The sequence below is a fragment of the Setaria italica genome, chromosome II (assembly GCF_000263155.2).
Source record: "Setaria italica strain Yugu1 chromosome II, Setaria_italica_v2.0, whole genome shotgun sequence".
Lineage (NCBI taxonomy): Eukaryota > Viridiplantae > Streptophyta > Magnoliopsida > Poales > Poaceae > Setaria > Setaria italica.
The window spans coordinates 15,683,711-15,696,544 of NC_028451.1; the positions used below are offsets into that span (position 1 = coordinate 15,683,711).

A 12,834-nucleotide genomic window follows, 5' to 3' on the forward strand; every position below is an offset into this window, starting at 1 on the left:
ATGTGGGCCCATGGATCCGTGTGCTCTCTCCTGATTGGCTGGAGTTCTGTTTCTTTGCCTTTTTGGTGTGTTTCCTCCTCTTTTCTAAGGATAAGTGACCTTCATACAAATATTCACCAACACTTATGAAATTGATTAGTAATAAACCCCTACCACTAGGTTGATGATCATCTTTCCGGTATTTATGCAGGAGTTGACAACCTAGAATTGGTACTTAAGAGCCGTCAGCAATGTACCTGTTCAAGAAATATAGTTCAACTGGATGGCACCAAGACAGGCCATCCCAATGGTTTCAATTGCCGCATGGGTTCAAGTAGCACCAAATAGGGTAACTTTTGAAAGGACCGTCGTGGAGGCCTTCCTACAACAGCTTAAGGATCATGGGTAATTTGTGCAAGACTTCTCATATTTTTAAATAAACGCGCTCGAGGAGGGAGAAAGCAATGTTTATGACTATTGAGAGGCTTTGTTGGCTGAATCAACATGACATGGAATGGAACATTTTTTTATCAATCTAATCATTCTTTTGTCTTTATTAGTTATGTTACATCTTTTAACTTTCATCACGTTATTCTCATCTTTTAGGATCTCTTTGTAATACCATTGCGTCAATAAGCTTTTATGTGATTTTGGCTCAAGTCTTGGATGTGTTGAATTATAGTTACCAAGATAGAAATCCGATATGCACTAGAGATTTCAAGCTCCAGACCCATTTCACTTTTTACATGCCATATCAATTTACCCTCTCCATTGTTCGAGATTTATAGTAGTGTATGCATGTGACCGTCCATGTGAAGCGATAGAGAGTGCACTAATTCATGCTCTAGCTTATATTGATGAAATTCTAGGCTTTATGATTGGAGACTTAAACTATATTGCATATCTAAAAAAGCGAAGCGGAGTATGAAATATGTAACATGCATGGATGTATTCTTATGGATTTTGAACTTGTTCTCTCTAAGACCTTAAGTATTGATGTACGAACTTTCATTGTGAGACAAGTTATATATATTTTATTGCATATACATGTTCTTTAAGTGTTGGATCTGAATGGGCTGATACATGGGAGAACCATATTTTAAAATTTTGACGTAAAAATAGTACAAAATTTTAGCAGAAATGACATTTCCAGGAGCGGGGAACGCCATCACCCGCCTCTGGAAAACAGTTTGCAGAAGCGGGTCATGGCGTCACCCGCCCCTGAAGATACCATTTCCAGAGGTGGGTGATAACGTCACCTGCCCTTGGAAACGGCTTTATAGGGGTGGGCCTGTTATCCGCTCCCGCAAACAGCTATTTGTAGCTACGAAAATTAGGAGTGGGTAGCGCGTCTGCCACTACAAATGCCGTTTCAACCACCACTAGAAACCGTTTTTTATAGAGGTATCCTTTTCAAGGAAAAAGCTATATTGATACGTCTAACACATAGTAATGCCTGTTCGCTTCAGCTTATCAGCGGCTTATTAGACACCGAATAATATTTTTCTCTCACAACAAATCAGCCGTTTCAGCTTTTCAGCCGGCTCCATCCGAACGACATGCATCTGCACAGGCGGCAAATATAAAAGCTAGCTGCTGCGTCAAAGATAGATATCCAGTCGAACACGCATGCACTTGGGAGACACAAACGACCGATGATGGATCGATTGATGCGACCAATATACTCCAATCCTGAGTGGAATACACATGCATAGTACACACACGATGGACCGGAGCTGTACGTCGGAGCAAAAATGGAGCAACACGAAACGTCGAAACCAGCATGTAGCGTTGCGAATCCCCTGATGGATCGACGAAAGGAGAAAAAAAGATCAACACTAAATCAAATGCAAATCTAAGCCCAACATCACTCAGGGTCATCAGGAGAATATTCCGTACTGCTTCATTGCGCCGCCCAGTTATGGATGGATGACGTGTCATGCATCCTGCCTCACATTTACCAGACCAAATCCAAGAGAGAATATCGTCTATCGCGGCTAGCCCGCATATATTATATAATAATAATGTAACCCAGCAGTTTTTCTTTGTTCGAGCTGATCCCCATGGAACAAGAGATAGATATATATGTGTGTTACTTCAGTGCTTAGCATGAAACAAACCGAGGTTTATTGGAGGCATTATCTGACAGAAACAACCATCAAAATTGATGTGCCTTTTGGATAGATTTGTAGTTCTTCTACCAGTACAACAAGTGATCGTCCAATTTTACTTAGCTTTTGTGCCTTGTAGATATATGAACAGGATAAATGTTGAGCGCGCAGTATTTATTATTTCCGTCAATGACAAGTATTTGTCTTAACTCCACAGTTTCAAATTTTAGTTACAAATCAGTTTTTATCTGTTAAATTTGACAATGTGAAAATGGCACGAGTAAATTCATCCCGAAATGTAGTCTCACAATAGTATACTTTTTTTATGTTTCATAAATGCTTCAAAAATAAGTAGTAAAATTTGTACTTACAGCATCTCCATCGACTCTCAATAATCCTTGGGGGAGTTGATTTTGCAGTCTCCCAATAAAACCTTCCGAATAACCAATTCTCCGGATCTTGCTGGAGGGGAGCGGGTAGGCGGCGACCAGGGGTGGAGGCGGGCACGTGAAAGAACGTGGGGGAGGAGAACCTTAAGGGGAAAAAGATGGGCGCGAACAGAACCGGTCGTTTTCATGAGGACCAATTTTTCCCTCTATTTGAGGAGAGTTGAGAGCAATTATTGGGATGAGCAAAAAAAATATCAGGAAAAGAGAGGTGTATTGGGATACTGCTGGAGCAAGTTTATTCCGGAAGTTTTTTTGGAAAAAGGAAGACTACTGGAGATGCTCTTAGAAAGTTGTATCTATGCCCAAAATATCTCTTATCTGTGATTGGTGGTAGTATTCTACGTTAATTATAGGACCATGAGTGTCCATTAATACTAATACTAGTACATACATCTTCAATTACAAAATATAGATCATTTTAGTTTTCTCCTAATTCAAATTCCTTAAAATTTACCAAGTTTATAAAAAATATATTAACCTTTGCAATATCAAATTCGCTAAGACATATTTTATGGTGGATCTAGTGCAACTAATTTGATGTTATAGTTTTTGGTGCATTTTTGTATAAACTTAGCTAAAGATCAAAAAATTTAGTTTAGGACAAGACTAAAACGAACTACACTACACTTTGAAATAGCTGGAGCAGATCCATTTCATATGAAAACTGAGTATAGCTTAGTAGTTAGAACCTACCCATCTTCGTTAGAATCCTCGACATGGCATAGGTGGTCGTATTTTTCTTAAATTTATTCTATGATTTAATAGTCTATGCTCTCAGTAGTAGTCTCGTGACCGTCGACAACTAGATGCCTATTATAACTTTGTCAATCTCAAGATCTGCCGGCTCAATCTCTCGGAGGTGTTTATAGAGGTAGAGTTTGCATATACATGTTCGTGTGTATATGAGTATCTCTATGAATGTACGTATTAAAAGAAAATGCTATAAGAAATTAGTAGAAAATAAATATTTTTCGATTTGCTGGAGGAAGAGATAAAAAATAAATAAAAGCATAAAGAAAAGTCAACTGTAGGTGTGGCTTGTCTAATGGAGGACGGGGACTTTGCTAGGACTGATTCCAACAGTATCGGACAGTGAGAGGGAGAAGATGAGAGAGAAGAGAACCAACAAATGGGCTCTCGAGCTGGTGGGTTCGGTCAACGCACGGACGATATACAAATGCAATGCGTTTTTATTGCATCGTACATCGATACATGCATACACCCGATGCCAAAAATACATACTCTAATTTATACTCCCTCCGTTATAAATTGTAAGTTATTTTAATTTTTTTAGATTTATAGATATTATTACCTAACCAGATATACAATCTAGAAAAACTAAAGAAGTGAGTACTTTATTAATTTCCTACCGCGCGCTGGAGCTGATAAATAACAGAAAAATCAGCGATTGCCTCGTCCTCGTAGCGATCTCCTTCCCGTCGTCCCTTCTCCGTCGCCTCCTCGCCTCCCATCAATCCCTGATGAGCGCAGTCCCCTCCCTATAAATACAAGCTCCATTCCTCCTCCTCCTCCTCCATTGCTTCGTTCTCATCACTGCACAAGCTCGGCGCGCCATAGCCAATCTCTATCCGATCCTAGAGCTAAGCTAGCTTGTTGCGTGACTCGATTCATCCGATCCCACTGTGAACTTGAGCAGGGCAGACACCACTTATCTCGTCGATCGGATTCACGTATAGTAGTAATACATGGCAATCCTCGACCTCAACCAGGCCATGAATAACAATAATACCACCGCTCCTCCTTGCCATGCCCATGCGGCTCCAGCTTCCGATCAGCGCCTCCGTCAAGCAGAGTGGAAGGCCGGCGACGACGCCGACAACCCCAACCCCCGCCACCAGGCCGACGCAGAGGAGGAGGAAGAAGAAGAGGAGCTGCTCCTCAAGGGCGTGCGGCACCTGTGCGAGCGCGGCGGCATTACGAGGCTGCCGGCCCGCTACGTCCTCCCGCCGTCCGACCGCCCAGCGCCGCCGGACCACCACCAGCGCACCAGCGGCCTGACGATCCCCGTCATCGACCTCGCCCGCCTCCGCTCGCCCGGCGCGGGGCGCGCGGCGGCGCTGGTGGAGCTGGACGCGGCGTGCCGGGACTACGGCTTCTTCCAGGTCGTCGGCCACGGCGTCGGCGTCGGCGGCGGGGCGATGCTGGACGTGGCGCGGCGGTTCTTCGAGCTGCCCTTCGGCGAGCGCGCGCGCCACATGTCCCCCGACATCCGCGCCCCCGTGCGGTACGGCACCAGCTTCAACCAGCTCAACGACGGCGTCCTCTGCTGGCGGGACTTCCTCAAGCTCGTCTGCGACGACCTCGACGGCGTCGTCCCGTCCTGGCCGGACGCGCCCGCCGACCTCAGGTGCGCTGATTCTTCGATCCGATGCAATTTCTTTCCGGTGGTTTCTCTTTTGGTTTTACCCGTTTGCTAGTTCATCTCGTTCATGCCTGCGCATATATGTGGGTCCCTTTCTGATAACATCTCAAGCCAGGAAGGAAACAAAGTGAAAGTAGCATACATGCAGTGGAAGGAATCAGATAATCCTTCAGAGAGCGAAGGGGGACTCATCTAGAGTTGTACGTTGAAGTGGACATGTATATGTGCATCCCCCGCGGAGCAGAGCACAGGACAAAGCTCTTGCTGATGCGACTGCATGCCCCCAAATGTTAGAGGCCCACAAGCGCTGCCGCAAAATAAAATAGGGAAAAAAAGGAATAAATCTGCGCTGCCCTTTTTGCCCGCATCAAATACGCATAGTCGCATACGCATGCATCCACGAATCCGACGTGTCCACCTAGCTACTTGTCGAATGTCGACTACACTGGCTCATATACATGTATATATGCGTATATGGCCACCGCAGGGAGGTGGTGTCGGCGTACGCGCGGTCGTGCCGGCGGCTGTTCAGGGAGCTGATGGAGGCGGCGCTGGAGGCGATCGGGATCGGCGGCCCCGGCGCCGGCGAGGTGCTGGCGGGCTGCGACGCCGGGTCGCAGATGCTGATGGTGAACTGCTTCCCGGCGTGCCCGGAGCCGGACCTCACGCTGGGGATGCCGCCGCACTCCGACTACGGATTCCTCACCGTCCTCCTGCAGGACCAGGTGAACGGCCTCGAGGTCCGCCACGCCGACTCGTGGGTCCTCGTCGACCCGATCCCCGGATCGCTCGTCGTCAACGTCGGAGACCACTTCGAGGTATATTGTATACTTGTGCCAATAACGCAACTCTTCTGGTATTTAAAAAAGACGCGCACGTACGTACACAGAGTTGCGTCTTGTTGCGTGGATTGGAAACCAACAATAATAATCATGCATGTTTCTTTTTTGTCTCCTGTTTTATTTTATATTATACAGAAACAAATGAATGCTATATATAATATATATGATTGAGCTAGCGGTCAAATCTCCTAGCAAATGGTGGTCCGATACCGACGAACATATCGATCGGTACGCCAATCTGGCTGGCATATTTAGTTAAGATTGCGAGATAGTACACTATTTAACTAACAGTTCCAAGATGCTGGCTTTATGGAACTATACAGATCGATGCGATGAGAAGCTAATAAGCTAGTGTATATGCACGATGCAGATGTACAGCAACGGGCGTTACAAGAGCGTGCTGCACCGGGTCCGCGTGAACTCGGCGCGGTCGCGCATCTCTGTGGCGTCGCTGCACAGCCTGCCGCCGGCGAGGGTCATCGGGCCGGCGCCGGAGCTGGTGGACGACGACAAGAACCCGAGGAGGTACATGGACACGGACCTCGCCACCTTTCTCGACTACCTCAGCTCGGCCGAGGGCAAGCACAAGTCCTTCCTCCAGACCAGGAGGCTCCTCACCAGCTGACCATATATGCACGGGCGGGCCCATAGGCAGCCACCCGCTTGAACCACCTGGATTGGATCCGTCCTAACTGTTAAGCGTATGATTACGTACGACGTGGGTCCCACCAGTCCGTGTCTGTCGTTTTGGTCAGCAGCAGGAGAAAAGTCAGCACGTATAGTACCTGCGGTTGTGGACCAAGTTGACCGGTCAAACCCGTAGCCCGACTGGTCCCATCTACTGCTGCTGCATGCTGTCTACCCTAGCTAGCTAAGCTATGCTACTTTATTTTCAGCTAAAAGAAAAAAATATTATCAGGATCGAGAAGCTTTATTTGTCTATATGCTGTGTCAAAGCAAAAGGCACAGGATCCATACGGTATAGGATACCCGTGCATGGAGATCCGTGCTGCATATGTAATCAGGAGCGGGCAGGGACCAAAAGCTAGGAAGCTTCGTCACCTGAACTGGAACCAGACTGAGCATCAAGCATTGACGGCTAATAAGGATCGAGGAGGGTCAACCAAACTACATTGCGAACGTGTATAAAAAAAAAAAATTCATCCTCCACTACTATAATAGATCATCTCGAGTCTGCCGGATTCTAACTAACCCTTATCGATACGGTAACGTAGACGACAATAATCTAATGACCCGCAAATGTGCCGACTGTGTTGGATACTGAAAACGTCATTATCAGCAGTATCGGTGCTTCTCAACTACTGCACGGATAATATAGTATCCCTGCCGGTTGAGTCTTTGTGTTGGTCTGGATACCACTTGGAGACGACGAACAAAAGTGCAATTCACCGGCTTATCTAGCTAGTTATCGGTAGCAAACTCAATTCCAATACTTGTTCGAAGGGTGTGTTGGGTTCTGAGACGAGGTGGGATGGAACGATTCCACTCCGGTTTTGTGAGATGAGGCGGTTCCGTTTAGTATTCGATTGAAGTGGGATAGGTTCATATTCATTTCTTGTTTGTTAGGTGTTGAGATTGGTGGGATTGATGGTGTCTTTGACACCGTTAGCAACAGTGTCTAGTGGACTACATCTATTATTTAAGGTCCCAAATGTCATCCTCTATATTTCTTTTTCTTTTTGTCTTTTCATTTTTCCTTTTATCTTCTTCTATCAGCATCCATGGTTGCCCCGGCATCCTCCTCCACCCCAGCGTCCTCTTCCCCCGTCGGTTGCCTCCTTGCACGCTTCCTATGCCCCTGACCCCGTCGACCTCCCTTCCCATTAGTTCCCTCCACCCCAGCCACACCCCACGTCCAACTGTGCTGACAGCCCGTTGGAGTAGGCACGCACATCGATAACACACTGAAGCCAGCTTGACGCGCCACCCCATTGGAGCTGGCTCAACCACCGCTTGCAGCGCCGTAGCACCTCCTGCTTGCCTTTGATAGGGCCGCCGCTCACTCATCATCGGCTAGTCTCCTCCGTGCCACCCTACATCGCTAGGCCTTTCCCTCGCACACAGATGGAGAAGACGGAGCTGAGACGGGGCAAAGTGGGACGGCCCCTGTCCACTCGTTTCAAGTGGATGGTCCCATCCTGCAACTGGAGAGAATATTCCCCTCCAGGAATGGATCCATCTTACCTGTCCTTCAACCCAACACTACACGAAACAGGGTGGACCCGTCCAGTCCCTCAACATCCGCCGAACCAAATACACCCTAAATGAATAACATAAAACATATCATATTCATCTACATAAAGATAGTTTATGTAGTTCTTTTCACGTGCAAATTTATCTATACCCCTCACAGTCCCACTTTTACCGGACAAGGGATGATAGATTGCCTTACTACGCTACCATGTAAAATTATATGTTCTAAATGTTTCCTCCACTTTGGAGCACCTCCACCAATTATAGGAAGGAACTTCAGCAGCCTTGTCCTAATTTATTTTTTTGGGCGGCCTTTGTAAATACATTACCTATATGGAGTTTTCAAAACTCGAACATACTCTGGATAGAGTTTAATGTTTAGTTTTTGAAATTTTAACCAACAAATGCGATTGTTGATTGAGAGATCATCTTTAACTAATGAAAACCACAAGTTGAAATTGTAATATTCATATGATAACTATTTGGAGATGTTTGAAAGCAGATGCGTGTACAAATGAAGAAATTGCTACTAAATGCAAGCATGAATTAAAATACATATCATGGTGAAAAATTGTATTTAACCAAATATAATGTTTTTAGTAAATAAAACTAGAACGAATAAGTTTTTAATCTAAAAGGGAAATTAACATTAGTAAGTTACAAATAGTTGAATAACAATTTGAGAGCTCCAAAGTGGAATTACAAGATGAACTTCTATTAATTAAATTGATTTGTATAAAAACAATCTAGTGTTTCATATGAGTTACCATACATTGCTCATATGTTATAATTATTTTCATATCAAGTGCAATTTATGAAGTGGTTTAGCTGAATTCTAAAGTAATAGTAATAAAAAGGATTTAAACATGGCAACCTAAAAATTATGTTAAATGTGTGTTAGCATGGTCATTAACATTAAAATTGAGTGCATAAATGAATTAATAATTTTTCTAGCATCTTTACACATGTGACATGACTTTATCTTTTAATACATATTTTAGTAATGGCTTATGCTATCTTTATAATTAAATAAAATAAAAGGTATAAATACGAAAAATATGAACCATATGCTCAAAAAAAATTTACAATTTCAAATGAATAAATTTTGAATCATGAACATGTTTTGTTGTTTAAACAAACTCAAATTTGACATTTAAACACATGTTGCTGGAAAAGCCCCAAGTGTTGATGTACTTTAATTTAGCCATCTTTAGCAACTAATTCAAGTAACTTTTTACTAAACACAGAACTTTTGACCAACATGAAACTATATACTTTCATCTAGATATGTTGTGGATGTGTGAAAACTTTGTTTTGCTCAAAAATTTAATCAAACCTTGATCAAACCCCTGTTTTTACAAATTCTGAAAATTTCCAAGTCCTTCCTTGGATTGCCCTAGCCTTGCTCTTTACATGCAGGCCAAGTGTGAAATTTTTAGAGTCATCAACATTCATTGGATTACCCTAATCCAACCATAGCAAAGTCGTAAATAAATATGTGACCTAATTCCGGGCAGGATTTGAAAATTTTTGGACTGTTTATAGTTGAGTTATGAATTTTTGAATCTTGTTATCAGAAATTTCCATTTCTGCACCTAGCTGTTCCTCATATCGATTCATGGGCTAATACCTTTTCTTGCAAAATCACAGAGGATATATTTATTTCTGGACCGGACCGTCTCATTTAACTGTGTTTGTAATATTTTCTTTTAAAATTTTATAAAGTTTGTTCAGTTATTTTACATGTTTGATATTCCATCTTTGTAATTGAAGCTTCTCTCTTGTTCTTTGGTTTTTCCTTTTTTCTTTTCTTTTTTTTTTTTTGCGAACCGAGCTTGGAGCTTCCTTAGCCATGCCAAATTTTGAAGGTCAGCGAACAATATCCCGTTCTTCCGTGTTGTATTTGGTGATGATCAAGAAAACAGAAATGTGACTAAAGATCTAACCGTAACACTTTTTACATCGATATAAATTTGTTTTTAGGTATTTCCCAAGATGATAAGCACACTCATACATTAGTCAAACATTTTTTGCTCTGTACGAGGAATAATTCTCTTTGGACCTGAGGCTGAAAAGCAGATCCCTTGTGCTTGGATTGTTTGCAGGAAATAAAGGTACGATTTGCAAACATGCAATGTGTCGGCGATATACTGAGGTGTGAAACGAAACACTCTGCATGGGGATTCTACGACACTATCCTGTTATGTGCATAGATTTTATTCAATACTGAAATTTGCTTTTCTGGTACTTCCACTTCTCTGGCAGCACTATACGAACTTTATGAAATGTAGCACTCCCTAGGCTAATTAGTTCATTTTTATATATAGTAAACTCAAGTGGTCAATCATCCTGGGCAAAACTTCGGCCCATCGAACAAGTTTTGCTGCTTGCAGAGTGGGCCTTGCCAATGAGCCGGGGGCCAAATTCCAGCAAAGCAGCATGCAAGAGTCATGCAGGATCAAGAGAACAGAGAACTGAGATTAATTAAAACAACAAGACATACAGTACTGATACAAACCGACTACCTGTAGCTAGGTCCTGGTACGTACAGACACCTACGTACATAGGAGTATTACGCTTCCAACTAAGCACTTGAGACTACGTGCAACTCGACTGCTAGGTACGACGCGGCGCCGGCGACGGCGCGGTGCACGGTGGGCATCCATGACTAGCTAAAACATGCATGTCAGCTACTAGCTAGGCCTAGGCGTCGTCGTAGGACATGTACTTTGAGATGGCCTTGGTGCCCTCGGACATGGCGTGCCTGCCGAGCTCCCCTGGGAGCACGAGCCTGACGGCGCTCTGCACCTCGCGGGAGCTGAGCGTGGCCCTCCCCGCGGCCTTGGACAGCCGCGCCGCCTCGTCCGCCAGGCGCTCGAACATGTCCGCCATCATCATGTCCAGCACCCGCATCGCGTGCCCGGACACGCCCAGCTCCGGGTGCACCTGCTTCAGCACCCGCCACACGTACCGCTTGTACCCGCCCATGCCGCCCATGCCGGCGTCGCCGCCCGGGCTCGCCTCGCCCAGCCGCCTCCGCCGCCCGGTCTTCGCCTTGCCGCCGCCGCCGCCTCCACCGCCCCGCTTCTTCTGCTTCTGCGGCGTCGTCTTCGTTCCTGCTGTTTTCCTCTCCGACGCCACCCGCGGGGTCTCCGGCTCCTCCTCATCTCGCCGCCGCTGCTGCGGCGGCGGCTTCCTCCTCTTCTTGCTGACGTCCACGTCCTCCTCCTCCTCCTCCTCGTTGGGCTCCTGGGTCTCCAGACTCTGCGGTGGTGGTTCTTGTGCGGCTTCTTCAGCAGGAGCCGGCGGCTTCTCCTCCTCGCGCCGGCCACCACGGCCTCTCTTGGCGGTGGGCTGCTGCTTCGCACTGGAGCGGCCGGTGGTGTTGTCGCTGTCCGGAGTAGTGATCTCGACGTGCACCACCTTGGAGCGCGAGACCTCCCCGGTGCGGGGTGCCAGGGCCAGAGCCCCTGGAGCCAGCTGCTGCTCCGGCTCACCATCGGCGACAATGGCGGTGGTGACCTCCACGGTCTCCTGCACCACCTTGGTCTTCACCACGGAGCCGACCACCTTGCCACTACTACGCCGCTTGGGAGCCATGAAGCCAACCAAATCTGCTACGCAGAGCAGAGGGTACTAACACTAACAGAGAATGCTAACACTAACAGTGGCGACGATGACAGACATGCAGCTCGGTGGGGAAGAGGCTCCTTTATGCAGAGCACGGCAGGGACACGTCACAGCCTCACACCAGGCCGGGGGTGGACACGCGGCTGCCTGGAAGGGCGAGAGGGCGACGTGGTAACTTCTGCCGCCTGGGGCTCCGGGAACAGGAAGACAGACACAGTTGCACTGCACGCTCGTGTCGCCGTGGTGACAGGTCCTCTCGTTGAGACAGGTCGATAAGATAAGCATGCAGGGCGAATGGAGGGAGAGGGAGGGATCGAGAAGGGCAGCAGCAGGGTTCAAATTAATCCAGAGGACTCGTTGATCCACGCGCGCGCGGGCTCTCTCTCTCTTTGAACGGACAGCAAGACCTTTGCTAAATTTTTATTAGATGGAAAAGCAGAAAGAAAAAGAAAATACAACTAGCAGGGCCAACCGCCTCCCACTAGGTAAGGAATAACTAATACTCAACTAAAATAGAGAGCAAAAGAACAACGAGTAAAAAGGAAGAGGCTCGCAACTCAGGAAAATTGCATAGGTTTCGACCTGCACTCCATTTGGATAACTTTAGTTGCTGGTGGTATTCCTTTATAAGATAAGCTACCTCCTCCACGATCGATGATTAAATGTCCTACGATTTCTTTCCTTCCATATGTTTCATAAAAAATATATGACCAATCCATCAAAAAATGATAGGTTCTGTGTTGATATGAGTTTCCGACCTTTTTCTACCATCTGTGAATCGAAGATGGTCCGTTTGTGACTGGTAGATGCTGTAGGGTAAACCATGTTGCCAACTTATCCCAAACCGCTGCAGTGTAAGTGCAATTTTTGTATAAATATGTCGGCGTTTCTCTCTCTTGCGGTTCGAATCACGCTGGTCAGAAGTTTTGCGCAGTTCGCCCCACAATTTCGTAGGGACAGTCGTGTTCACTGCCGCGACGAACTACAGTGCATCGAGCTTTCTTAGAATCGTGTCATAATATTTGACATACAGTGATACGAAGGTAGTATATCATACTACACCCACTTAATTAAAGTTAAATTTTTAGAAAAAATTATTGACTTGCCCGTAGCCCTTCTAGGCCATTTCTCAATGGTAGTTTTATGGCTGCCACGTAGTCAATTGTGGTAACATGGGCACACTGTTTATGAGGTGAGAGAAGAAACTAGTTTCTTGAAGATGAAAC

The 12,834-nt window shown here is 45.8% G+C and overlaps 2 protein-coding genes across 2 annotated transcripts; one reads left to right on the forward strand and one right to left on the reverse strand.

Moving 5' to 3' along the window:
• The first annotated feature begins 3,905 nt into the window (after positions 1-3,905).
• Positions 3,906-6,706, forward strand: LOC101773021 (protein DMR6-LIKE OXYGENASE 1). The gene is made up of 3 exons (XM_004956186.4): positions 3,906-4,907; positions 5,410-5,740; positions 6,135-6,706. Exons 1-3 carry the CDS (start codon positions 4,246-4,248, stop codon positions 6,387-6,389), a joined length of 1,248 nt encoding a protein of 415 aa, XP_004956243.1. The 5' UTR covers positions 3,906-4,245; the 3' UTR covers positions 6,390-6,706.
• Positions 6,707-10,458: 3,752 nt separating this feature from the next.
• Positions 10,459-11,639, reverse strand: LOC101778477 (histone H2B.9). Its single transcript, XM_022824696.1, has one exon. The coding sequence runs from the start codon at positions 11,576-11,578 to the stop codon at positions 10,682-10,684; it is 897 nt and encodes a 298-aa protein (XP_022680431.1). The 5' UTR covers positions 11,579-11,639; the 3' UTR covers positions 10,459-10,681.
• Positions 11,640-12,834: the final 1,195 nt, after the last annotated feature.